Source organism: Kwoniella bestiolae, chromosome 1 (assembly GCF_000512585.2).
Source record: "Kwoniella bestiolae CBS 10118 chromosome 1, complete sequence".
Classification (NCBI taxonomy): Eukaryota; Fungi; Basidiomycota; class Tremellomycetes; order Tremellales; family Cryptococcaceae; genus Kwoniella; species Kwoniella bestiolae.
In genome coordinates, this window is record NC_089241.1 from 3,357,693 (window position 1) to 3,380,333 (window position 22,641).

General features: G+C 47.5%; 8 protein-coding genes across 8 annotated transcripts; 4 read left to right on the forward strand and 4 right to left on the reverse strand.

The window, feature by feature from the left end:
* Nucleotides 1-253: 253 nt before the first annotated feature.
* Nucleotides 254-1,914, reverse strand: I302_101287 (uncharacterized protein; the record flags this gene model as incomplete). The annotated part of the gene is made up of 5 exons (XM_019191291.1): nucleotides 254-496; nucleotides 621-981; nucleotides 1,096-1,275; nucleotides 1,408-1,651; nucleotides 1,797-1,914. 5 exons carry the CDS (start codon nucleotides 1,912-1,914, stop codon nucleotides 254-256), a joined length of 1,146 nt encoding a protein of 381 aa, XP_019048039.1.
* A 672-nt stretch (nucleotides 1,915-2,586) lies between these two features.
* I302_101288 (uncharacterized protein) lies at nucleotides 2,587-4,630 on the forward strand (the record flags this gene model as incomplete). Its single annotated transcript, XM_065869262.1, has 7 exons — nucleotides 2,587-2,915; nucleotides 2,972-3,223; nucleotides 3,302-3,831; nucleotides 3,909-3,932; nucleotides 3,990-4,068; nucleotides 4,171-4,441; nucleotides 4,550-4,630. 7 exons carry the CDS (start codon nucleotides 2,587-2,589, stop codon nucleotides 4,628-4,630), a joined length of 1,566 nt encoding a protein of 521 aa, XP_065725334.1.
* Nucleotides 4,631-4,889: 259 nt separating this feature from the next.
* On the reverse strand, nucleotides 4,890-6,447 carry I302_101289 (uncharacterized protein; the record flags this gene model as incomplete). Its single annotated transcript, XM_019191293.1, has 6 exons — nucleotides 4,890-5,071; nucleotides 5,198-5,476; nucleotides 5,607-5,695; nucleotides 5,789-6,124; nucleotides 6,219-6,285; nucleotides 6,378-6,447. The coding sequence occupies 6 exons, from the start codon at nucleotides 6,445-6,447 to the stop codon at nucleotides 4,890-4,892; spliced, it is 1,023 nt and encodes a 340-aa protein (XP_019048041.1).
* An 893-nt stretch (nucleotides 6,448-7,340) lies between these two features.
* I302_101290 (uncharacterized protein) lies at nucleotides 7,341-8,300 on the forward strand (the record flags this gene model as incomplete). Its single annotated transcript, XM_019191294.1, has 3 exons — nucleotides 7,341-7,469; nucleotides 7,575-7,822; nucleotides 7,895-8,300. 3 exons carry the CDS (start codon nucleotides 7,341-7,343, stop codon nucleotides 8,298-8,300), a joined length of 783 nt encoding a protein of 260 aa, XP_019048042.1.
* Nucleotides 8,301-9,017: 717 nt separating this feature from the next.
* On the reverse strand, nucleotides 9,018-11,877 carry I302_101291 (uncharacterized protein; the record flags this gene model as incomplete). Its single annotated transcript, XM_065869263.1, has 8 exons — nucleotides 9,018-9,304; nucleotides 9,500-9,721; nucleotides 9,830-9,879; nucleotides 9,958-10,030; nucleotides 10,123-10,387; nucleotides 10,540-10,956; nucleotides 11,131-11,563; nucleotides 11,702-11,877. 8 exons carry the CDS (start codon nucleotides 11,875-11,877, stop codon nucleotides 9,018-9,020), a joined length of 1,923 nt encoding a protein of 640 aa, XP_065725335.1.
* Nucleotides 11,878-12,908: 1,031 nt separating this feature from the next.
* I302_101292 (uncharacterized protein) lies at nucleotides 12,909-13,817 on the forward strand (the record flags this gene model as incomplete). The annotated part of the gene is made up of 3 exons (XM_019191296.1): nucleotides 12,909-13,110; nucleotides 13,355-13,568; nucleotides 13,721-13,817. The coding sequence occupies 3 exons, from the start codon at nucleotides 12,909-12,911 to the stop codon at nucleotides 13,815-13,817; spliced, it is 513 nt and encodes a 170-aa protein (XP_019048044.1).
* Nucleotides 13,818-14,481: 664 nt separating this feature from the next.
* Nucleotides 14,482-17,426, reverse strand: I302_101293 (uncharacterized protein; the record flags this gene model as incomplete). The annotated part of the gene is made up of 8 exons (XM_019191297.1): nucleotides 14,482-14,595; nucleotides 14,719-14,814; nucleotides 14,887-15,011; nucleotides 15,219-15,452; nucleotides 15,570-15,615; nucleotides 15,679-16,488; nucleotides 16,679-17,184; nucleotides 17,315-17,426. The coding sequence occupies 8 exons, from the start codon at nucleotides 17,424-17,426 to the stop codon at nucleotides 14,482-14,484; spliced, it is 2,043 nt and encodes a 680-aa protein (XP_019048045.1).
* A 584-nt stretch (nucleotides 17,427-18,010) lies between these two features.
* I302_101294 (uncharacterized protein) lies at nucleotides 18,011-22,052 on the forward strand (the record flags this gene model as incomplete). The annotated part of the gene is made up of 8 exons (XM_019191298.1): nucleotides 18,011-18,126; nucleotides 18,199-18,280; nucleotides 18,424-18,834; nucleotides 18,900-19,699; nucleotides 19,759-19,901; nucleotides 19,960-21,429; nucleotides 21,509-21,694; nucleotides 21,805-22,052. The coding sequence occupies 8 exons, from the start codon at nucleotides 18,011-18,013 to the stop codon at nucleotides 22,050-22,052; spliced, it is 3,456 nt and encodes a 1,151-aa protein (XP_019048046.1).
* Between the last annotated feature and the right edge of the window lie 589 nt (nucleotides 22,053-22,641).

Genomic DNA, 22,641 nt, shown 5'->3' on the forward strand with positions numbered 1-22,641 from the left:
AATGTAGAAGCCACATGCATTATTGTAAAATCGATGAACGTGTCGTTTCTGAGGCAATGATATTATTGATCCATATTGTATAATGTCTGTTCCTACAGATTATCTATCAAATGTTCATTCATAGATATATGTCCCTCTGAAAATCGTACTCTCGTACTCTCTCGCACATTCAGAATCATTCATCTCTTCCCATCTCAACCTAGATTTCGCGCCTCATTCCTGACACATACATATCTTCGCACCCACTCTAACCTCAAAACGCACTCATCCCCTCAACAACACTCTCCATCCCCCTCCTCCCCACACCCACCCAACTATCTCCCTCATTCTCATCTTGCGTCAATCCAATATCTTTACCTAACGCATCGGCATCCTTCTCATCCTTCCATCCTCCTCTTAGGAACGCCCTTCCACCGTCTTTGGACATGACTATCTTCCTTGCTCGGTCTTGTTCGTTTTGAGCGGGGGATTGGAGGGACATCCAGAGACCGATTCGCTAAAATACATCACCGACTAGATTAGCTTTTGATTCGTCATTTCTTTATGCGAGATGTCATGAATGGGATATAAACATTGAAGAGGAGATGTAGTGTTTGTATGAGAAAGGACATATCACTCACAGGAGGGATAGTCACCCTACCCATCTTGAAGCAATATTCACTAATAGTCATACAACAAACGATCCCACCGTCTTTCCTCTGGCCCCGCTTAGCCGCCCAGGATCGTTTAATCTCCTCGACTCTACTACTGCTGGATGGGGTCGATGAGCCGTTGGAAGTGGTAGGTGGGATGGGAGAGGTGGACCGGGTGGGTGGGTCAGAGATGGAGGGGACGATGGTATCTGATGATGATATTTTCTCGGAAGCTTTCTCAGCTACCTGAGTGATTGATTCGGAGGCGACGATCTTGGCTTTTTCAGTCTTCGATTTCGAAGTGGATTTCTTCTTTGGGTAGAGGATGAACTCGATGACTACGTAGAACCTATCACAACAACGAGAATAGTCAACATCAAACCCGTACATCATCCTAATTGTGTGTGTATGTGTGTGTGCAGTCGTGCATGCTATGTGCATGAGTGAGAAAAGCTAAACTCACCACTTCTCATCCCACCCCGCACATCTCGCTTCCATAACGTACTCTGCACCTAGAGGGATCTCCTTGAAGAAATTATAATGCGTTGCTCCCAGTGCCATATGAGCTCCAGGGGTGAACATGGGCGATAGAGCTTCGATACACCATTTCATCTTGAGTGCGTCGGAGTTCTTGGCGTATGCGCTGTGGAAGAGATGACAAAGTCAGCTATGAACTATGATGAATCATAATCACAGAGAACATCATATGTGATTGAGGCATACGCAAAATAGACGGCAATGGAGACAATAAGGGATGAGAACAGGATGGACGTACGAATTGCTCAAATGCATGTTATAATCACAATCGTCCAACCACGCTATCCTATGTATCCTCGTTCGAAGATCTCTGATCCCGCCATATCTGTTCGACTGGTTCTTCCAATCCTTAAGGTACTTTGATCTGCCCTTTCGGTAGGCTAGGTAATACGCTTTGATACCCCAGTACCAGACTCGGATGTGCCATGTGAATGGCCAGGAGGGGGAGTGGAGGATGAACAAAAGCAGAAGGAGGGCTTTGACTGAATGTACAAGAAACGGACATATCAGTGGAGAGTCCGGTTTGACAAGTCAAGAAGAGGGGAGGTGGGATGGGATGGGATCAACATGAAGGAAAGCAGTATGGCCGGAAATCAGATGGAAGATGGTCTTTTAGACTAGACTTACTGGGCTTGGGGATGAACGGTAAGAGTGGTTTACTCGAATCCATGGACAATTTCGAGATGATAGCTTTGAAGCTATCTACCAAAGAGGTAGGAAGCTGAGCGATCAATCGGTCCAACATGTTTGGGTGCGAGGCGTTGATAGCAAGTTCGCAAGCCAGGTATTTGTTGCACGATGAGATAAGGTATGAAGAAGAGTAATAAGTCGGCATTACTATTTATAATGTCATCAGACTATACCGACCTCATCAAAATCGCGGTCAGTCCCCGACATTCGTCACTCACCTTGCCAGTAACCCTACTGCGATCCACGACAGACATCTTTCTTCTGATTTCAATCAAGTGAGATTCTAGCTTGCGTGGACAGGAATAGTGAGATGGGGAAATGCCGAGTTTTCCGGACTGATATAAACGTTTGTCGAAGCGAGAAGATGTTTATATAACAGACGATGACAGAAGACGAGGGTTTCAGGGTGATTGATACCAAAATATCTACAACCGGTCGGTGGCCGGATGATAGGCTCACAGTGTTGTTAGGCGGATCAGGCTTGCAACAATCGACAGAGGGGGGTGACATAGTAGGCACGCGTGAACCGCCCATCTTGGCACGGTGGAGGTGATCCGTTTCAAGAGAACAATAAGAACAACAGCGAGATGGTGTCTTATAATTATTTCTCACTCAACTTGATTTATATGAGCTATCTGTACGCAAGGTCATCACGTAACATTGACATTCATATCATCTACACATACATCGAAGATCCTCCCCATCACTTCGATCGTCAATCCGCACAATGTCATCCCTCACGCCCTCAATCTACACCCTCCCCACATCACCCTTACCGACAAACTCCCACCCAACCTCCACCCTAACAGAACAACAAGAGACCGAATCCCTCATCTCCTCTCTCTTTGCCCTTCTCCCACCTCCTACGTCCGATACCGACTCAGATTCAATAACGAGCTTGCGAAAGCAGGAACACACCCAATTCCTCGCATCTACTTTCTTCAAGCTACCAGGCAAGTTTGTGAGTTTAGATGCCAGTAGACCGTGGTTGGTATTTTGGAGTGTTCATTCCTTGGACCTTTTGGGAGTAGCTCTAGACCAAGGAACGAAAGATAGGTGAGTCAGCTGCATTGCTGATGACAAAAACCGTAGCTGACGCGTTCATGGACTAGGGTGGTCTCGACGATCCTTAAATTCCTTTCTCCTTCTGGAGGGTTTGCAGGTGGACCGGCCAATTCTCAACTACCACACCTCTTACCTACATACGCTAGTGTTTGCTCCCTAGCTATCACTGGTAATCCCGGTGCAGGTGGAGGGTGGGAACAGTTGAAAGATGCAAGACAAGGAATATACAATTTCTTCATGGATTGTAAGAAGGATGATGGGGGCTTCGTAGTCTGCAAGGGAGGTGAGGTTGATGTAAGGTATGTCACCTTCTTCGGATCCGTCATCAGCTGAACGATGCCTATGAAGGGCCGACCAGCTGACTAAATCATGAGTAGAGGAACATACTGTCTCCTAGTCGTCGCTACCCTTCTCGACATCCTCACACCCGAACTACTGCGCAACGTCGACAAGTTCATATCAGCCTGTCAGACGTACGAAGGGGGATTCGCATGTTCCCAATTCGCCTTCCCCTACACCTCTCCCTCTGCTGGAAATGGGGAAGAAGAAAACCTATTCGTCAGAGCATCGATGTCAGAGGCTCACGGAGGATACACCTCATGTTCCCTCAACTCGCATTTCCTCTTATCCTCCATTCCCCTCTCCCCCTCCTTTCCGCAGAAGATAGACGCCAATGCGGCACTGCGATGGAGCGTACTGCAGCAGGGCGAGGCCATCGAAGGAGGTGGGTTCAGGGGGAGGACCAATAAGTTGGTGGATGGGTGTTATTCGTGGTGGGTCGGAGGCGGGATACCGGTCTGTGAGGAGTTGATCAAGCGGCAGAAGAAGCAGATAATGAAGGGGAAGAAGAATAAGATTGAGGTGGTTGATGAGGCGGAGAGGGAGGAGGATTGGGAGGATGAGATACGTAAGTTACCTTCCACTTCTGCTTTCTATGGTTCATAATCGAAACCAGACGAGACTAATGCTATATTGTCGGAATAGCTACACCGCCATTGTTCAATAGGGGTAAGCTGGCTCACAATAGCTGGATATGACAAGCTTATCCTAACTTGATCACTGTAGTTGCCCTACAAGAATTCACCTTAATAGCTGCTCAGCAGGAAGCTGGGGGAAGTGGAGGATTGCGCGACAAGCCTGGCAAGTGAGTCATAGCCACCTTTCTCGCCAATTCATTTGAGGACACAAGCCAGAGTCCAGCTGTCTCATCCGCTTGACTATTTGAGCTGATATTTCCCTTGACTAGACGCCCAGACCAATATCACACATGTAACAATCTCTCGGGTCTCTCAATAGCCCAACACGCTATGAAACATTCCTCATCCGTCGTGGCGTCCAACAAAGCCAAGTTTGACACGACAAAGGGATTACCGCCCGTCAAAACCCGCTCAAGCGATGGGGGATGGAAGTCCGAGGAAGAGCGTCAGAAAGCACGAAGGGAAATATGGGCGAACGCCCTGGGCTGGGTGGAAGATGAGAGTCAGGAGTTGATTGTGGGTGGGAAGGGAAATAGGATAGTGAGTTTTCTCAGCTCTTGCGAAACAGTTGCTCTGTCCATATCATTAGTTGGAGGGGTGATATGATGAGAGTAAGGAGTTTATGAGCTGACTTGTGAACATTGGTAGAACACCACCACACCTGTGTTTAATATACTTGGGCTGAGGCTGAAACCTTTCATCAACTATTTCTACTGTCAAGAGGAATAAACCAAAAGCTTGCCAGGGCAAGTGTTCACATGGAAGCTTATTTGCACATGAACAGCACATTGCAGTTTGTTCTGGACAAGGGCACTGAGCAGTAATGACGAGCCGTCATAATTGGGTAGTCTTCCGTATTTATTGTATTTGGGTATATGTTCGCTGCTCTCCATGTAATAATATTCTACATCTTGCTCTAGGCAAACACAACTTCACTTCCAGACTCGTATGTCATGATAACCATCCTTCCCGTCTGCCTTGAATCACTCTAGATACTCGCCCTATGCCTTTCAGCACCCTTCCATCCCTCGCCTAAGACTTTCCTGATCGGTGATTCAGGTCCGAAATCGATAGAGTACAAATCACCTGAATTGGGGTATTTGGCCTGATCACCCGGACCTCCCATATGCGAGGCAGCTGTGGTTATGTACATGGTCTCGAGGTTTGGTCCTACGATTGAGAATGATCAGTATTCCATCTCACTTCAGAGCGAGACTATCCTCTCCACCGCGCTTGTTCCTTGTGCGACGCGAGAACCAATATCACGCGAGGTATAAGATATGTGAAGAAACTCACCTCCAAAACAAGGTATAGTAGCTCCCCTACTCCCCCTCACTCTAATCATAGCTATAATCTCCCCCTTAGGGTTAATCCCAATCACCCTTCCATTCCTCCATCTCGCTGCCCAGACATTCCCTACGCCGTCCATACATAGTCCGTCGTACACCCCCTCTGTGGGATGGGCGTCATCAAGGGCGGGAGGGGAAGAAACGAATTTGCGTCGGTCGGAGGGTGTTCCGGTTGAGGGGTCGTAGTTGAATATTTCGATTTGGTCTTTACGCGAGTCGATGTAGTCTGTAATATCACAATTAGCATTTGTAAATACGCTGCATGATTAGCGGTCGACGTAATGATGTGTATATGTAACCAGCGGAGAACAGGTTGAACCGCTACGATGAAGACGAGTGAATTCGAATCCACTCACACATCAATTTCCCATCTGGTGAGAAACCAATACCGTTTGATACGCCCACTTGATCCAGGATCTTGGTCTGTGTACCATCGAGATCGTACCTACCAATCCGTAAATTAGCATCCTCTCGACATTGAGATACTGTATCCCTATCAGACGATATCCGCCGAGTTTCTCGATGAACTAGGACCCACCTCCACAACTCCCCAGGATACACCTCAGCACTCTCATCCTGCCCCATACTACCTATAAACACTCTCCCCTTCGAATCAACACCTCCATCGTTGAACCGGATCGTCTCGTCTTTTACCAATTCCGCTTTCAAAGGTTCCGAAAGCACTTTCAAGGGTCGTTTATCGTTGATCTTTGGTGTGGGAGTGACTTCGGTAGGTGTCGTCGCTTCTGGTAGGATCACCAGGGCACCTTCGGTCGCTCCGATGAAGCCTGGTTGGGAGGTTCGAGGAGTGATGTAGGTTAGGCATTTGGAGGGGTATTTGTCTACTGAGTGGGCGCCTGTTGAGGGGTTGAGACTACAATGAAGTCAGTACAAGGATCACAATACAGCAAATGGGAAAAACCAATATGGGATGATTGAGTATTGAGGTGCAAGATGAAGGTACTTACGTATGGAGTTGAGCAGCAAAGATGTCTACCCAATGCAATAACTGAGTTTTCGAGTCCCATACGACACCTATCATCTACCATATCAGCACAATGAAGACCCTCTGTGATGTGAGTACAGCTAAGTCGAGGTAGGCACGACGCAGAGGGACTCAAACCCACCCTCCCCAAGGTTGTTCTGGCATTTCACCAATACTTCAGCGTCGAATATGGGGATGGTGTGAGATGCCATCGTTGCGGTTCGTTTACTATCGATGTACTAGAGTTGATGTTGATGATCTTCGCTATAATACTCACTGAACAAGATGATAGACAAGGAATAGACAGATGGTCGACAACTACTCTATATATAGCTCGGGTGCTCATATCTGTACTCCTCATGCAGTAGTGCTTGTCCCCCACTCCCCACTTTCCACTTTGTAAGTTACCGGTCCGGAATTACTCCGAGGTTCAACGGTCAACGGGACAACGGTCAAACTGCGGCTGCACTGTTGGTCGGCGTTGTCCGCTTATCACGGGGTGTCTGTTTGTCTGTTTACACCTCCACTTGAGACGTCCACTTGGAATATGCAGTTTCAACCGTATATATCTACATCTAGCATATTTGTACCTACCACTTACTTTGGTATTGAATCATCTTGGAGTCACCTAGTGTCGTTGGTACATATATCGATAGAGACATAGTATCATGGCAGGACGAGGACTCAAGAGGGCCAGGCCGGGTGAGGGGTCAGAGAATGAAGACAAGGCAGATGTAGTTGGAGAACACAAGGTCAGAAAGATACCCCGCTCTCTTCAGAATCAAGCTGAGATATCTGATCATGATGTCCACAGTCACACAAAAGACCAAGATCGGACCATACACCTCATGAGCTTTCATGGTACCCTTACTCCTTCAATATAAACAACAATCATCCGAGACTTCCCTTTCCTACTTCGAACGAACGAAGTACTAGCCCCCAACTCCCACTCTTCTACACCCACCGTCAAGCTCACAACTCTTCATATCCTATCTCAGAGGCTTGCACACCTGTAAATGCAACAAATACTGGTCGAACCTCCTCTCATCAAACACTTATCCTTACTCCTGCCAGAACATCGGTATCGTCGTCCCCTCCACCAATCATGGGAATGAGACGAAGTAGGGTACAGCTTAGAAGATCATCCTCCTCTGAGGGGAGTGGATGCCGAAATCCATATGTTCTCGACAAGAAAGATGAGGAAGAGGATAGCAGTGACGAGCTAGACCTCGGAGTAAGCACCCGTACCGTCACTCTCACTCTCACTCCTGACTCATACTCATGAAAAACCACTCACGCACAAAACCGAAGATTCGCTAATTTATGATCCTCTTATAAGCAACCCCCTTCCTCCTCCTCCACCCGATCGAGGGGCTCGACCTCCTCGGTCGATCTCATGACTTTATCCGCCCTAGCGATCCAAGAGTCGTCTGGTTCCCCATTATCCTTCAATCGAACCCATACTCTCAGATCGTCAATCTCCTCAACGACAAGCCAGATGATCCGGACTCCGACGTTTACAGCTTATGGCGGAACGAGTAATGCTTTCAGAGATCTCGTTATTTCTACAAGCCCAGATATACTCAGGTGGGTGTGGAGTGCCTTAGACCAATGATCAATTCCAGGTATTGACAGTGTGCTTCTTGACAACTGTTACAGCCAACCTTTTTCAACTTCTAGACGATCGCACAGTAAGACGCCTGAGGGTGATGATGGGGACACAGAAATGCAAGGTAGATGGAAGGATGCTATAATCATCTCGGATGAGAGTGATGAAGATGGCCCGATTCTAATAGAAACGGGTGAGGAGGATATCAATATGAGAGATGGAGAAGGAGCCGACACTGCCATTCCAAAGAGGATCAACAAGCAGAAAGCTACGAGGAGGGCAGGAAAAAGAATAATATCGACACGATCCACTTCCACGACTTTCAAATCATCTACTACTGGATCAGTCAGCTCCAAAACCCGCCAAGTTGACGAGGCTGGTAAGAAGAGTAGGAAGGACACGAGTCTGAGGAGGTCTAGAAGACTTCGAAGCAAGGATGAAGAGGGTGCGAAATAAAAAGCGGGTAAATCTGATCAAGTAACATCACACAATGGAATGGCCCTTGAGCTGATGGTTGGTTGATCGCGTAGAGACAGCTTGGATGTGACGAGTAAGTCAATTCGTCGCTGCTCGGACATTGTATTGACAGTTGAGGTCCCGGCAGAGATCCCCACATCCCGACACACCGAAAGGACACTCGTAACGCCTCAACCCATCAATCACAGCAAGAGACAGGATATCAACTGATGTTGTCAATTCACTGTATATACCGTACTGTCCCATATGTTGGAACCCACAATGAAGAAAGTAACTCAATTAAATATTCTTCGAGATCTCCATTTCACCGTTTGTCTGTTCTCTGTAAACAAGCTGTCATTCATTCCCCCTCATTCTGAGTTCTTTCCCTTCCCATCTCATTTCCAATCGAGCGGATTATCCGATAATCGAATAGGTACATCATGAAAAGAGGGAGAATAACCATTATATGTTGTATGTATTCATCATGTCAGAGGATCGAGACTCAGCCGACATCTTTTCGTTCCCTTCCCTTCCATTCTAGTATCGGAGTAGATGCTCAATTACAGAGCCGAACTGTGGCCACATCACATCAAATACATTCAAGCGTAAAGCGTAAGATCGTCATCGAAGGAAACTCAGATTGTCCACGATACGATACGATGCAGATAAAATTCAAAAAACTAGAAATCAAAACTAGATATACCCTCCCCACCCTCATAACAGCCCCATCAACCCAACCACAACCGCCCCGACACCCAACGCCCCCATATTCATACCCCTACTCATCCGTCTACTCGCATCAGACTGGATACCAACCGCATAACTACTCCTTCCAGTATATCCACCATACTGAGCCATCAACTGCGCGGATATTTGCGATCTAGGTAGGACGCTCCGTGGTTTGATAGTTTGTTGGCCTATCTTGCCGTCTCCTATGGTCACCCACGCTGCGTTTGAGGGGACGCCGTTGACTACTATGAAGAAGAGGGCTGGGCCTGGGACTGTTTGTGTGTGTTAGCATAGTTCCTCTTGAGTGGTGGAAGGAGACGTAGATGTTCTGATAACGAGGTGAGGGGAGGTCAAATGGGAATGGAAGATAGTATACGATCGATGTGAAGGTGATGGTCTCGATACATGATATATGACGGAGAGCAAGGTAAGGTCCAAAAGATAAGGAAGAGAACAACTGTACCCACCCAATATAGCAGGATTCGGTTCCATCTGCGCAACATGCAATACCGCCCCTCCATCCTCCTGCGTCGTAAAACTAGTTTCCAATTCCACATGCCTCTGACCCATGTTCATCGTATGTGTTGAGAAGCCCGTTCGGATGATGACTGCCCGGGTGGAGTTGATATTAATAGTACTGTTGGCTAGGTCGGATAGGGTCAGGTGGATGTCGAAGGGATCACCGCCGTCTATAGTAGCGCAAAAGATAAGTATAATGTCTTTGGGGAGATAGGTCCGAGGTTCGGGCGTTCTCAAGAGGGGTGATGTGTTTGCATGGTAGGGTAAGAATAACTTACACGTTATCTGGGTTGGCATTCCGGTGGGATTCGGTTTAGGTTTGTCCCAGCTGTAAAGTCATTCGTGCGATGTCAGTTCAGCACATAAACATTCAAGTTGTTTTGTAGTAAAGAAAAGCCTCGCTCACTAGTCAGGATAGAAGATCTCCACCTGGTACTGCGTAAAGTACGTATACGTAGTATTCTGCTCTTTACTGACGTCTATCGTCCCACAACAGATGTAATCAGCCCTGCCCCTTATCACACCACCATCCCGTCTGTCGATTCTGACAGGTGAATTTTGGCCCACTCACAATCAGCATTCGGATTACTTCCCGATACAATCACGCTCCCATCAGGCAACAAGCTCGCAACACTATGATACATCCTAGGGATGGACGACACACCAGCTTTGGACCATTTGGATCCTGCTGCAGCTTTGGGGTCGAAATACCATGATTGGTATAATGGTTGATCGGCGTAGGATTGACCGATCGTCCAATCTTCGGGTCCGTAGCCTGCTGTTCCGAGATGTGCACCGTTCACGTAGAATAGTCGTCCGTCGGGGAGGTTGATGAACTGCAGGAGCACAAGATATCAGCGATGTGCACAGAGGATATTGATGTGATGTATCTGGGGAAGAGATTGGTGTAAAGTGATATGTATTCGAGGCAATGTGTACTGAATTGAGATTCATCCAAATGATCAATCAATAATATCAAAACACTCACATTACCCATAGATCGCCCCGTATCAAGCGGATCCTCATGATACCAAGTCAGATCCACATCCGGGCTTATCTTGACGCAACTCTGATTCGCAGGATACGTATTGATAGGCCAGGTGGTAGTCCACTGATCAGCTTCTAAAAACGTCCCTCCGCAGAAAATTATCGTGGCAGTCCAATTGTTCTCGGGCGTCATGGGGAAGACGGCCGTCCCCGCCGAGGCGGGGTACACTCTGACGCAGTCGGGTATATCGTTAATGGGATATTCGATATTGTTTTTGTAGTCGAATATCTCTGCTTGGAACTCTGCCTGAACGAACATGTTTCCAGAGGGGAGTAGCCAGATTAGGGGGAAGAGGTTGACAGGCATGGTTTTGAGGAGGAAGTTGAGGGTGAATGGCTGGCCTTTGGAGGGGAAGTACTGTGTAATAGTGGGGATTAGCTAGCTGCTCAAATAGGTGATAAGATACGTGCTTCGACGAGATAGATAGAACGGTATACACAAAAAGCAAAGAGCGAAGGTGAGAATGTGATTAAAGGAAAAACGCGATATTACTCAAGCAGAGCATGATAATATACGAAGAACCGCACTCACCTCAACCGTCGGATTATTCTGATTATCCGCATAATTCACATACCCTCCCCACTCACATCCACCCATAATCATCGCCGTCCCGTCCTCGAGCGTCTCCAAAGTGGGGTACCACCTCCTGGAAGTCATGTACATTGCAGTATTATCCACCCATTCGCACCCCTCATCGTCGCATGGATCCAAAAGTCTAATGGCCTTACCACCATCCCAATCTTTGTATGGTGATTGACCGGATTGGAGATTGGTGTCCATCGATACTCCCCCGTAAGTTATCGCTTGGTTCCCGCCTACGTTCAACCATGTTCCGTTTCCCAGTACTGTCCCACCCGCGCAGAACGAGTTGGACAGGACGTCCATCGTTCGGAAAGTGTTGGTCGTGAGATCATACTCTGTTGCCCAGGCTGGGTGGCCGTTGACGGTGGCATTGTTGTTTTCGCTGTGGTGTGGTGTTTAGCAAGGTCAGCTGGCAAATTGCATTGACGCGGAGATGGGAACGTGTGTTGATGTAGACCAAGGCACGATGATTACTTCGTGTAACACGACACTGAAGGAGAAGTATGCACGCATCACTCACGTCTTGTCGACGATATACACCTTATTCAAAGTACCCAAAAACAGCTGCTGCGCCGATACTCCAGATAATCCTACATATTTAAACGTATTTGCCAATTGAGCTTGAGCAGGTGTCGGGGCGAGTGAGACGGCCGCTAGGGATAGGACGTAAAGAAGGGTGGAAGGGGAGATGGGCATAGTGGTGATGATGGTAAGACAAGAGGAGGGAAAGATGGGCTGGATGGATCCTGGAAAATGCGAGATTACCAATTACCGCAGTACGGATTCTGATATGTTTGCGCCAAACAGAGGAGGATAGGATTGAATATATACAGATCGATAAAATGTGTCCTTTGGTGAATAGCCTAGTTATATATCCTTTCAATTTCGTTATAATTCGTTGTCCAAAATCACGAGTCTCGTACTTTCCGGAATTAAAATCGTATGCTACGGTGACAGAGTCTATATGTGGAAGTGATGTTGCAAGAAGAGGTTAATTATTGTCGTGTGCTGTCTTCTCGTTGCTCTATACCAGTTTCGGATTCTCCCTTACTGGCGCTACTGACTAATTGATTGAGAGTGAGTGAGTGAGATGACAATCAGAGATGAAAAAGAAAGCTGTGTTCTATCCTCTCCGCTACGTAAAAAGTGTTGAACAGCTGTCTATTTTGGGTGTCATCTACCATTTGCCATTCTACGCGTTTAGCTCATAACTACTCATACCCCGTGATCGGCGGGACCCGACACACACTATCACAACGGAATCAAATGCCAGACCAAGTGTACCTGATAATCATTTTTTCTGATCCGCTTGGTTTCAGCCTGACTCCTCGAAGATTTGATCCCCTTTAGGGCGAGTGATGAATGACGTCACTTCTTCTGTTTCACCTGATCCGGCGTATGGACGGACTAATCTGAATTGGGAAATGAGTGAAATGAATGAACATGAGAACATGAGATGGGACGAGACACCCAACATATGACGATCAGCGATCAAATAATCAACACACGGGATTGGATTGTAATCAACAGGGACAGGGTAAAATAGACGGAATAAGGAAAAGGAGTAGGAGTCGACATGCATTAAGATGACGACAGAGATGGAGATGGCAAAACCATTTTGACTGTATATATAGACCGGATCTGTTGACATTTATTCCTTTTATTCCCCTCCGACCATCTCCCATCTACCATATACTAGTTCATAACAGATCAAGACATCATCCACCATGCCTTCCGATCGAGCAGTCAGGATCTCACACTCAGTCCTATTCGGATTAACATTATTGGTATCAATCATAGCATTGATCATATCGGCTACTTTGGTGGCTCATTATAACAATGAGGGTTATCCACCTGTACATACAGGTGCATACACAGCTAGGATTAGGATATTATTGGTGGCGTCTGTATGGACGGTGTTCTTTGGGAGTGAGTAACTTTTTGATTGTATTGGCAGCTAGGGGTGCATTCTCGACTTTGGTCTGGCAGACTGGGGTGGGATGGGGGACGGTTATGACTTTAGTCTGGTAGCTAGGGGTGGGATGGGGGCGAGGTTTAATAGGGTGGGAGGGTGGGATAGAATCTATGTGATCATACAATATATCATATACCCTCCCCTCACTCCAACTTACACTCTATAGTCTGACTTATGCTAACTCTCTTTTTCCCCCAGTCATCCTAACCGTCGGATTCCAGCTCCTGGGCACCCACCTCGCATTCGGTATCCTCTCGCACCTCATCCCCACCACTATCGGATTCATTTTGTACCTCATCGGATCAGCTTCTCTCACTGGTCTGACAGCTAAGATCGACTGTGGGAAATCTGGCGATGGGTTCTCGAGGTGTGGGGTTGTGAAAGGGTTGGTGGTTGTTAGTTGGATTGATACGTGAGTGTCTCTCATCGAGATTAGGTTTGGATACTGGGATATGTTATCCACTGTCCCTTATTCTTTTCTAATCAACTCCCGACTCAGACTCACTGTAATCCACATATCGTAGAGTTGATTTGACAAAATGCTGATTATTCTGATATACTTAGGATCATCCTCCTCATCACTCTCATCTTCCTCATCACCCTCGCATTCATTGCTCGAGGTCGATACGGCGTACATAAATCCACCTTGTACGCCGATTAAGCGGAACGATTTCACACACATCTATGTATCAAAGTTGCTCAAGTAGGGTAACGATGGGAATAGAAAGTGGGATCGGAAGGGGTGATATAAAGATAGAGGGATGAATGTAGTAGCGGAGGAATAGGGATTCGAAATATACTATAATATAATACTTAGCCTTATAATATTGCATATGAACGTGTAAATGCATGTAATTAAGTCATACTCATGTCTACCTCATAAGGGTGAAACAACTTCTTTTGGATAGACATATCCATATCCTTTGAACGCAAATGCAACGATTGACAGCAATAGCAAAAGCAAGCGCAGACGAGCGTACTGAACAGAGCGTAGGAGTCCAATCAACCTCAAATGAGCTCAAGTCTCCACGCCCGTTCTTGGCGCGTTGAAGTCGATGATGAAAGGGTGAAATAGGATGGTGTAGTCTTATCGTTCCGAGAGGTGAGGTATCTCATCACTGATGTCAGATAATGCAATGTGCTACAGATGTTGCATTGGGGCATCTGAGACCAAAACCCGTCAAAAGTTAAAGAGTGACCTCGTAAAATCATAAGGAGATCTATGGTTAATTATAAGTAGTTTATACAACCTGGACAATAATGAATACCTCTAATCATCTTTCATTCACAAGTCGAAGCCTGGTCGCAACTATATTCTGTGACATCTATATCGACGTCTGACCACTCGTCGCCATGAGCAACTTCGGGCCCTTGTATAACAAGAATTCACCCGTTTCTCTTGGTATAGCGTGGAATACCAATCGAGCGATGACTTCGCCCTGCGACAGAGCAAAAAGACTAATCAGTATAACTACTTAAAACCCTAGGAGCGTCGTAGATGTACATGCTCGATCGGCATTACTGTACCAGATCAGAACATGATCGCTTGAGAAGAGACTCACCGCTTCAACAAAACAAGCCACAACGATCAACCAAATGATCACCCATGTGATCCGGTGCGTGGCTCGTTCTTCTATATACTCATGGATGATCTCGAGCTGTCCCACCAAATCATAAGTTAGCTTTGGTCATTCCTGACTGTACATGAAGTGAGCAGAATAAGCACCCACCAAATCACCAGCAACGGCCAGTCGATCGTTCAAAACCTGTATTCTAGGTCCGATTTCGAGGTATTCGTGGATCGCTTCGTACAAGGGGAACAGGGAAGCTTCGGACCAGAACAGTTCGGGTGTGTCTGGGATATTATGAAGGGATTAGCTGAAGTCTTCTTTCTTTCGTACGATTCGACTGAGATTGTAAGATCTGCCAGTCATCCTCCATACACGACATCGAACTACCCTTCCCACCATCATCTAGCTGATTTACGAAGTATTCTGCCTTCCACTCCTCACTCTACTCACGACCCACCAAGCTGAATCATTTACTGCAAAGCGCCACTCACCCAATATCCCTCCAATCAAACTGACGTCCATCCTCAACTTGAACAATCGTCCAGTCATCTTCAATGCCTCCCTTCTAGTCAACTGCAGATGCCCAGTAGTGGACAACTCCTTGGGGAAAGACGCAGTGAGAGATAAAGTCTCTTGCATGACTGACTCGTATATCGATAACTTGTTGGATTGAGCGATAGCATGTGCGAGGGAGAGCTTGAATAGGTGGGAATGGGATTTGAAGGCTATCATCATTATCAGTATGCGGTATCCCGACTTACTGAAGGAAAGTCAAGCAGTTGAGGAAAGTAGTGTGTCGTGAAAATGAATCACAATATATGCTATAGGGAAAGACAACTCACTAAACATATCATTATATATTCTAGGCTGTTCAGCATCCGAATCGTACTATCACCACGACCAGTCAGCTTTCTTCGAAGGACCAAGATTATTTCAGATGTGAGCACTCACGACATAATGGAACTCCTCGATCTCCCAATCGTCCTCGCCCAACCCTCTAACCCACGTACTAGCCGTCTCGCAGTCCTCCATAATCTCCCTTTCCTCCAGTTCCGAGAACCCAAAGAACACTGATACACCATAAGAGAAGAACACCGCCTCAGCGACATTCTGCGTCGAATGGGATTTTCGTCGAGTGCGCCTGACAGGTCGAGTATGCTGCTGATGCGGTGAGAACTCTGATTCCGGCGAGACGACCTGATGCTGCTGTTGCTGGTGAGATGTTGAGGATTCCGGTGATACTGAGGAAGAAGGGGATTCGCCAGGAGAAGGTAGGTCGGAAGGTTCCAATGCCTGTGAGGGAATATGTTCAAGGTGTCCTGGATGTTTGGCGTCGGGATGTGTACCCAGATCTTTATCCCCCTCACTTTCACTTGGATGAGTTACCTCCTCGGAGGAAAGATCCAATCCCTCTAATCGTAATTGACCTTCCAAATTCTGTTGAGCCAATTCCATCTCCTGTTGTTCCTGACTACTTAAACCTAATGCCTCACTTTGAAGGTGCTCTCCGCCGTGTTCCAACGTACTGAGTATATCACCGTGGGCGATCGGGTTCGGACTGGGTGGAGTGGCCGATAAGATGTATTCTGCTGGCGTAGCTTCGCTTGGATCTTCTCGTGGGAAATACGAATCGTTATATCCCAGATCTTCGGCCATGGTCATTCGCTCGAGCAATGATACACCTCCTGGAGATTTGACGGCGGGGGAGGAACGCACTTTGGTAGATGCGCCGTAGCCTGGGAGTAGGGGGAGGTTGTATACCTATGAGTGGTACGTCAGCTTGTCTGGTTGAAAATCGAGTAAGGTAATATTAGGAAGTCAAACGAATTGTTAAGCTGAACAAATGTTAGAGGTATGAAGAAAAGAGAAGCGCGGATATATTCCATAAAATCAAGGCGGAAAGCACAATGGAAAGCAATACTGAACAGAATAAGGTATATCAATCACTCACAGCATAAACACAATCGTCAAACACCCTCACAACCCCCACTCCATGTTCTCTCTTCAAAAACGCCTGTAACAACTTCAACCGATACCCCTCGGCAGTAGCGTACGCCGTCAATCTAGGCAACTTGTTCTCCTCCCTCTCCCTCTTTGTCATCTTCTCAGCATCGCTCCGCTCATCACTACTACTCCCGCCTATCGATGTGAACCTCGTAGTAGGTGGAACAGCTCTGGGAGGTGCTGTAGCCAAGAGATTTACCTGACTACCCATAGGTGATTTAGGGAGGGGTGCCAGTTGTGGATCTTCAGGTAAGAGGACGTGTCGTTCGGTTGTTTTTGATGTTCTTGAGGGTAAGCTCTGCCTCACCCCTCGAGCGGGGGTTCCTCGACCTAGAGGAGAGGGGATCTTGGGTGCAGATAGGTTACGGAGATGCGCTGGGAGGGAGGCGAGAGTGGAGGAAGAGGGGTGAAGGGGAGAAGCTTGTCTTAATGAGGATGCGGTACGGGCGAGACCTAGTGGGTTTGAACGATATATTAGCTAACGTTCCTGTGATTCCATATGACATAGGGATAACTAGAGCTGTTGCAGCAGATACTGATATGATAAGGAGTAGATGGTGCTGATATTGCAGGGGATACTCACCAGGCAATGTCCCAGGATTACGTCTCGGTATGTTGGCAGCGGGCGTTGGACCGGGATTGCTGGAAGGTTTTGATGCTCCCGGTCGAGCAGCGGGTGCGTTGGGTCGTGACATGATGAATTATGTTCTTCCTGGACCTGTGAGCGAGAGCAAGTATGAAGGAAGGAACGAAAAGGAATACACCTAGTCAGGTGGGTTTTGTTTGTTGTATATGTACAGTACACGGTATACAAAGACAAATGAAGGATGATGTCGAAATGAGTTGGATTATATTGCAAAAATACCAGAGAGGGTCGCTGATGTGATGCTTGTGCTGATGCCGTCAAGGATATAGGTTCACACTATAATGACATTACAAGAAGCAGTCCCTCTGCATTAGAAATCAGTTGTAATAGAAAGGTAATACCCATATACCATATAATAACCCTGAGAGTGAGAATGAGAATGGTTCAGGGTTGTACGTCAGTGGTGCGTTGTGTCCCATTCGTCGTTGTATGCTGCTCGGTCCGGCTCATCATATCATATTCATGTTGTCTCTCTTCATCCCATTCCATCTCATCTCCACATCGTTCAATCCACTTCATACACTTCCATAGAAACACTCTCACAATACACCCACCACACTCGTCTAACCTTTTACCACCCAACCATCCCGCTGAAACCCCCATATCGCTTCACACCAGTCTTGACCGCCCACCATGGCGTACGTAGCCGTCGCAAAGGCATTGTACGAGTATGATGCCCAAGACCCAGAGACAGAGCTGTCATTCAAGGAGGATCAAATATTCTATGTCATAGAGAAGGAAGATGATGAGTGAGTATTCTATTACTCGCTTCGGCGGAGTCTGAATTCGGACATTTGCTGACGTATCGACTCGGTGGGTAGTTGGTGGAAAGCCAAAGCGAAAGATGATGACGCTGATGCGGAGGGGAGTGTGGGATTGGTACCTGCCAGCTATGTCGAAGAGGTGAGTGACAGCTCTTATTGATTTATAACCTGCTACAATGGGAGGATGTTTGACCATGTCCTTATCACCTCGACCATAACATGCCTTTACCCCGTCTTCTTGATGACACTCGCCGTTGGCACACCATGCTGACCTGTACGCAGATACCACCTCTCAACACCACCCGAGCAATGTTCGCCTACGAATCCACCTCGCCCGAAGAGCTATCGATGGACGACGAAGCGACCCTACACGTATACTCAATCGAGGAAGATTGGCTTTTAGTAAAGGTTGAAGGAGGAGATTCCAAACTTGGATTTGTTCCTCGAAACTACTGTGAACCTCTGGATGCATCTGCGGAGACTGAAGTAGCAGATGCCGCAGATACAGCAGCGGAGGTAGAAGCTGCTCGACAAGCTGAGAGGGAGAAAGAGTTGGCGGAGAAGCAAAGACAGTTGAAGTTGAAAGATAAGGTTGAGACTTGGAGTATCAGTGAATTGGATGGAAAGAAGAAGAAGAAGGGTACTTTGGGTGTTGGAAATGCTGCTGTCTTCTTCGCTTCGGACACTGATAAGGTGAGCTATATCTCTAGATCTGAATCCATTGATGTGTAGCTTATGCCTTTTTGATCAATCATCAGTCTGCACCTGTCAAACAATACCCCATCACCGATCTTACCTCCGTATCGCAACCTTCCTCAAAAACACTCGACCTCTCATTCGCTACTCTCGGTCAACCATTACAATTCCACTGTGGCAGCTCCGACACGACCAAAGCCATTCTAGCGAAACTCGAAACTAGTAAAGCCGCTGCTGGAGAAGCCCTTGAAATGATCAACGAAGCTAGAACTGGTGGATACTCCTCGGCCGAAGAGGAGACTTTGCCTCCTCCTACTAGAAACGTCCCTCCCGCTGCTTCGGTTGCTGCTGAACCTCGAGGAGTCAGATTCGCACCTGAACCAGCATCAGCTCCAGCTGCAGGCGGTGAAACAGCTACGGTGCAATACGACTTCGATGCTGATGGGGATGACGAGCTGACCGTCAAAGATGGTGAGATTGTCACGATAGTAGACAAGGAGAACGACGAATGGTGGCTGGTTAGAAACGCTAGAGGCAAAGAGGGTGTGGTCCCTGCTGCCTACGTGCAACTGAACGATGGATCTGCTCAGGCTGCGGATGATCAACCCGATAGTGACGACGAGAGGGAACGAGAAGCCGAGGCTGCCGCTCATCTCGAAGCGGAGAGACAACGACAGTCTCAAGCTGCTGCTGAAGAACGAAGGAGGATCCAAGCTGCTGCCGAAGCCAGACGAGCACAAGAGGAAGAAGACAGGCAATTGGCCGAAGCTATCGAAGAGGAACAAAGGGAGAAGGCCGCTAGGAAGGCACTCAAGAGGCAGGAAGAGGATAGAAGGAGAAGAGAGGTTGAAGCTGAGGCTGCGTAAGTTGTGTCCAGTTCAGTCAATCCTCAAATGGTCTGACTGACCATGACCTACTTAGCCGTGAGAAAGCCCGAAGTGGTGGATTGCAACCCCCCAAGATCACCAAGCGACCATCCAACAACGATGTCGCTGCTGCTGCTAGCAAACTTCCCTCTCGTAGTCAGGCTGCTCCTGCTAGACCTCCTGAAAACAATAGACCAAGTAAGTGGGAATGATTCTCAACTCAGCTTTCATTGGCTGATCCATGACTTCACCGCAGAACCTAACCCTAACAGAATTAGAACATGGAGCGATAAATCTGGTCAATTCAACGTTGAAGCTGAATATCTCGGTCTTAACGGTAACAAGATCCGCTTGCACAAACTCAATGGTGTCATCATTGAAGTACCCATGGAGAAGATGTCTTCACGAGATATCGAGCTAATCCGACGACACGAAGCGAAGAAGCGCGCTGCCACTTTGGACGATGATGATATCCCCCTCGGTCAGTCCAGTCGACGAAATGGCACACCCCCTACTCGATCTACGGAAAGTGCCAGACGAGCTATGCCAGCTGAGGAGCCGATCCCACCGGAAGCTATGGCAATGCCACCGCCTAGAAAACCCCGATTCGATTGGTTCGAGTTCTTTTTGTCTGCCGGATGTGACATGGACGACTGTACTAGATATGCATCGAACTTCGAGAGGGACCGAATCGACGAGTCGATCTTACCCGAGTTGGAGAGTAGTACGCTTAGAACTTTAGGATTGAAGGAAGGTGATGTTATCAGAGTTAGAAAGGCTATCCAAAATCGATTCGCAAAGAAGACGCCCGAGCAACAAGCGCAGATCGACCAGGATGCAGAATACGCCAAACAACTGCAAGAGTTCGAGAACGGTGGAAGAAAAGGAACCGCTCCTCAACCTCCGCCTGGTCTTTTCACTGGACCAGGTGGTAAGCTGTCCAACAATACTAGACGAGGTAGACCCGAGAAGAAATCTACCGGACCTGAAAGTGTGGATGCTTCCGCTCTTGCCGCCGCTTCGGACCAATTATCCAAAACTACTATCTCGCAACCACCCTTGGCACCTACCCCTCCACCTGTGACTGTCTCTCCTCCTCCAGCTGCCCAAGAGAAGAAGGCTCCGTTGATCGCTGGGTTCGACGATGATGCATGGACGATCAAACCCACTTCCAAGCCTGCTTCTCCTGCTCCACCTGCACCCCCTGCACCTCCCGCTCCACCAATTTTCCAGTCTACCCCTGCTCCCGCCGCTCCTGCCAATAACACGGATTCGTTGCTTGCTCAGATCAATGCCTTGAGACCAGCAAGTACCGGTCTATCCCAAAATAATACAGGTGGTAGTGGATCGTTCGACAGGGTATCCCAAATGGTCGGTCAACCTCGCGCTCCCTCCGCACCTGCGCAAAACTACGGACTGGGGGTCCAAAATACTGGTCAACCTATGAACCAGCTCACCGGGTTCCAACAACAGCAACAACAGTCACCACAAAACACCGGTCCGAGAGGTCCTCTGGCACCTGTACCTGCCAATGCGGGGTTGTTGAACCCCATGCAACCTCAGGCTACGGGGATGTTCATTCCCACGAGAGGGATGTCACCTATGACTGCTCAGCAGACGGGTTTCCCCCAACAACAACAGCAGATGATGGCTCAGCCTACAGGGTACCAAGCGGGCTTCCAACAGGGTTATGGAGGTCAACCTCAACAGATGGCTATGCAATCGAGTGAGTTGAACTATCTCCATATCACGATTCTACCGGGGCGAATTACAAAGATGCAGGAGCTGACATGTTGATTCTGTAGACTTCACAGGATACCCTGGGGGAATGCAACAACCCCAACAGTCCTCGTTCAATGCCATTGCTAATATGCCCCCACCCCAGGCTCCTCAACAGAGCGAGCCAAATAAATTCGCACCTTCGAATATCTTTGCAGCTATGAAGAAGTCGGATTTCGGTAAACCTGAAGAACAACAACCTCAGGATGCTAGTGAGTATTACTTTCGTATCTTCCATTGATCCCTTCCTCCTTACAAAGTTTCGTTCATTTCCTCAGCTACAGTCACTTTGTCTTCGATGCTGATATACGCTCAATCACAGACAAATACGATGCCCTCAGACCACTCACAACAGGCTACAACGGTGCCCCAGGTCAAATGATGCCTCAGCAAACTGGTTTCGGAGGGGGTATGATGCCCCAACAAACTGGTTTCGGAGGTGGGGGGATGATGCCTCAACAGACTGGATATGGTATGATGCCTAATATGACGGGGTTCAACCCTAATATGATGGGTAATGGGTATATGGGACAGGGACAGGGTCAGCAGAACCCTTATGGATATAGATGAGCGGGGTGTTTGAGTGGTTGGTATATACCTAGAAGTGATCTCATGTATAGTATAAGATGTTTGATAGTCCGTTTGGTGTTTGGTCTTTGGTCTTTCTTGTGCATGAAAGGTTCTCGTAGAGGTAGAAAGGAAAGAATAGTGTCGAGTGAAAGGGATCTCTTCATCTCAGTTTCAAAACATGATTTTCATTGGATTACATGCGACTAGTCTTAGTCGGTCGATATGCCTTGCTTGCCCATGAGCAGCATATCCAGACAAAAGGAAGGAGGGATATGATCCACGAGCGGAATGCATACGATAGCTTCTTGGCGAAAACCACATGAGTGCTAAAAGTGAAAGCTATAAATAGAATCTGTTATCTTATGTTCTCGGTTTCTTATCTAGGCACCAATAATTTTGGAATATGAGCTCGAAGCCCATGCGATTCATGTTGGCTGACCCTTGGATGAAGCATGGGCTAGTAGCTAGTACAGGGAGTTTTGCATGTATATTAATTGAATGAGACATCAGGAACACTTCCCGTTAGCTACATTGGAAATTGGAATGCATGGCGAGTAGAGTAGGTCCGAAGCGATAGGAGAACTGATCT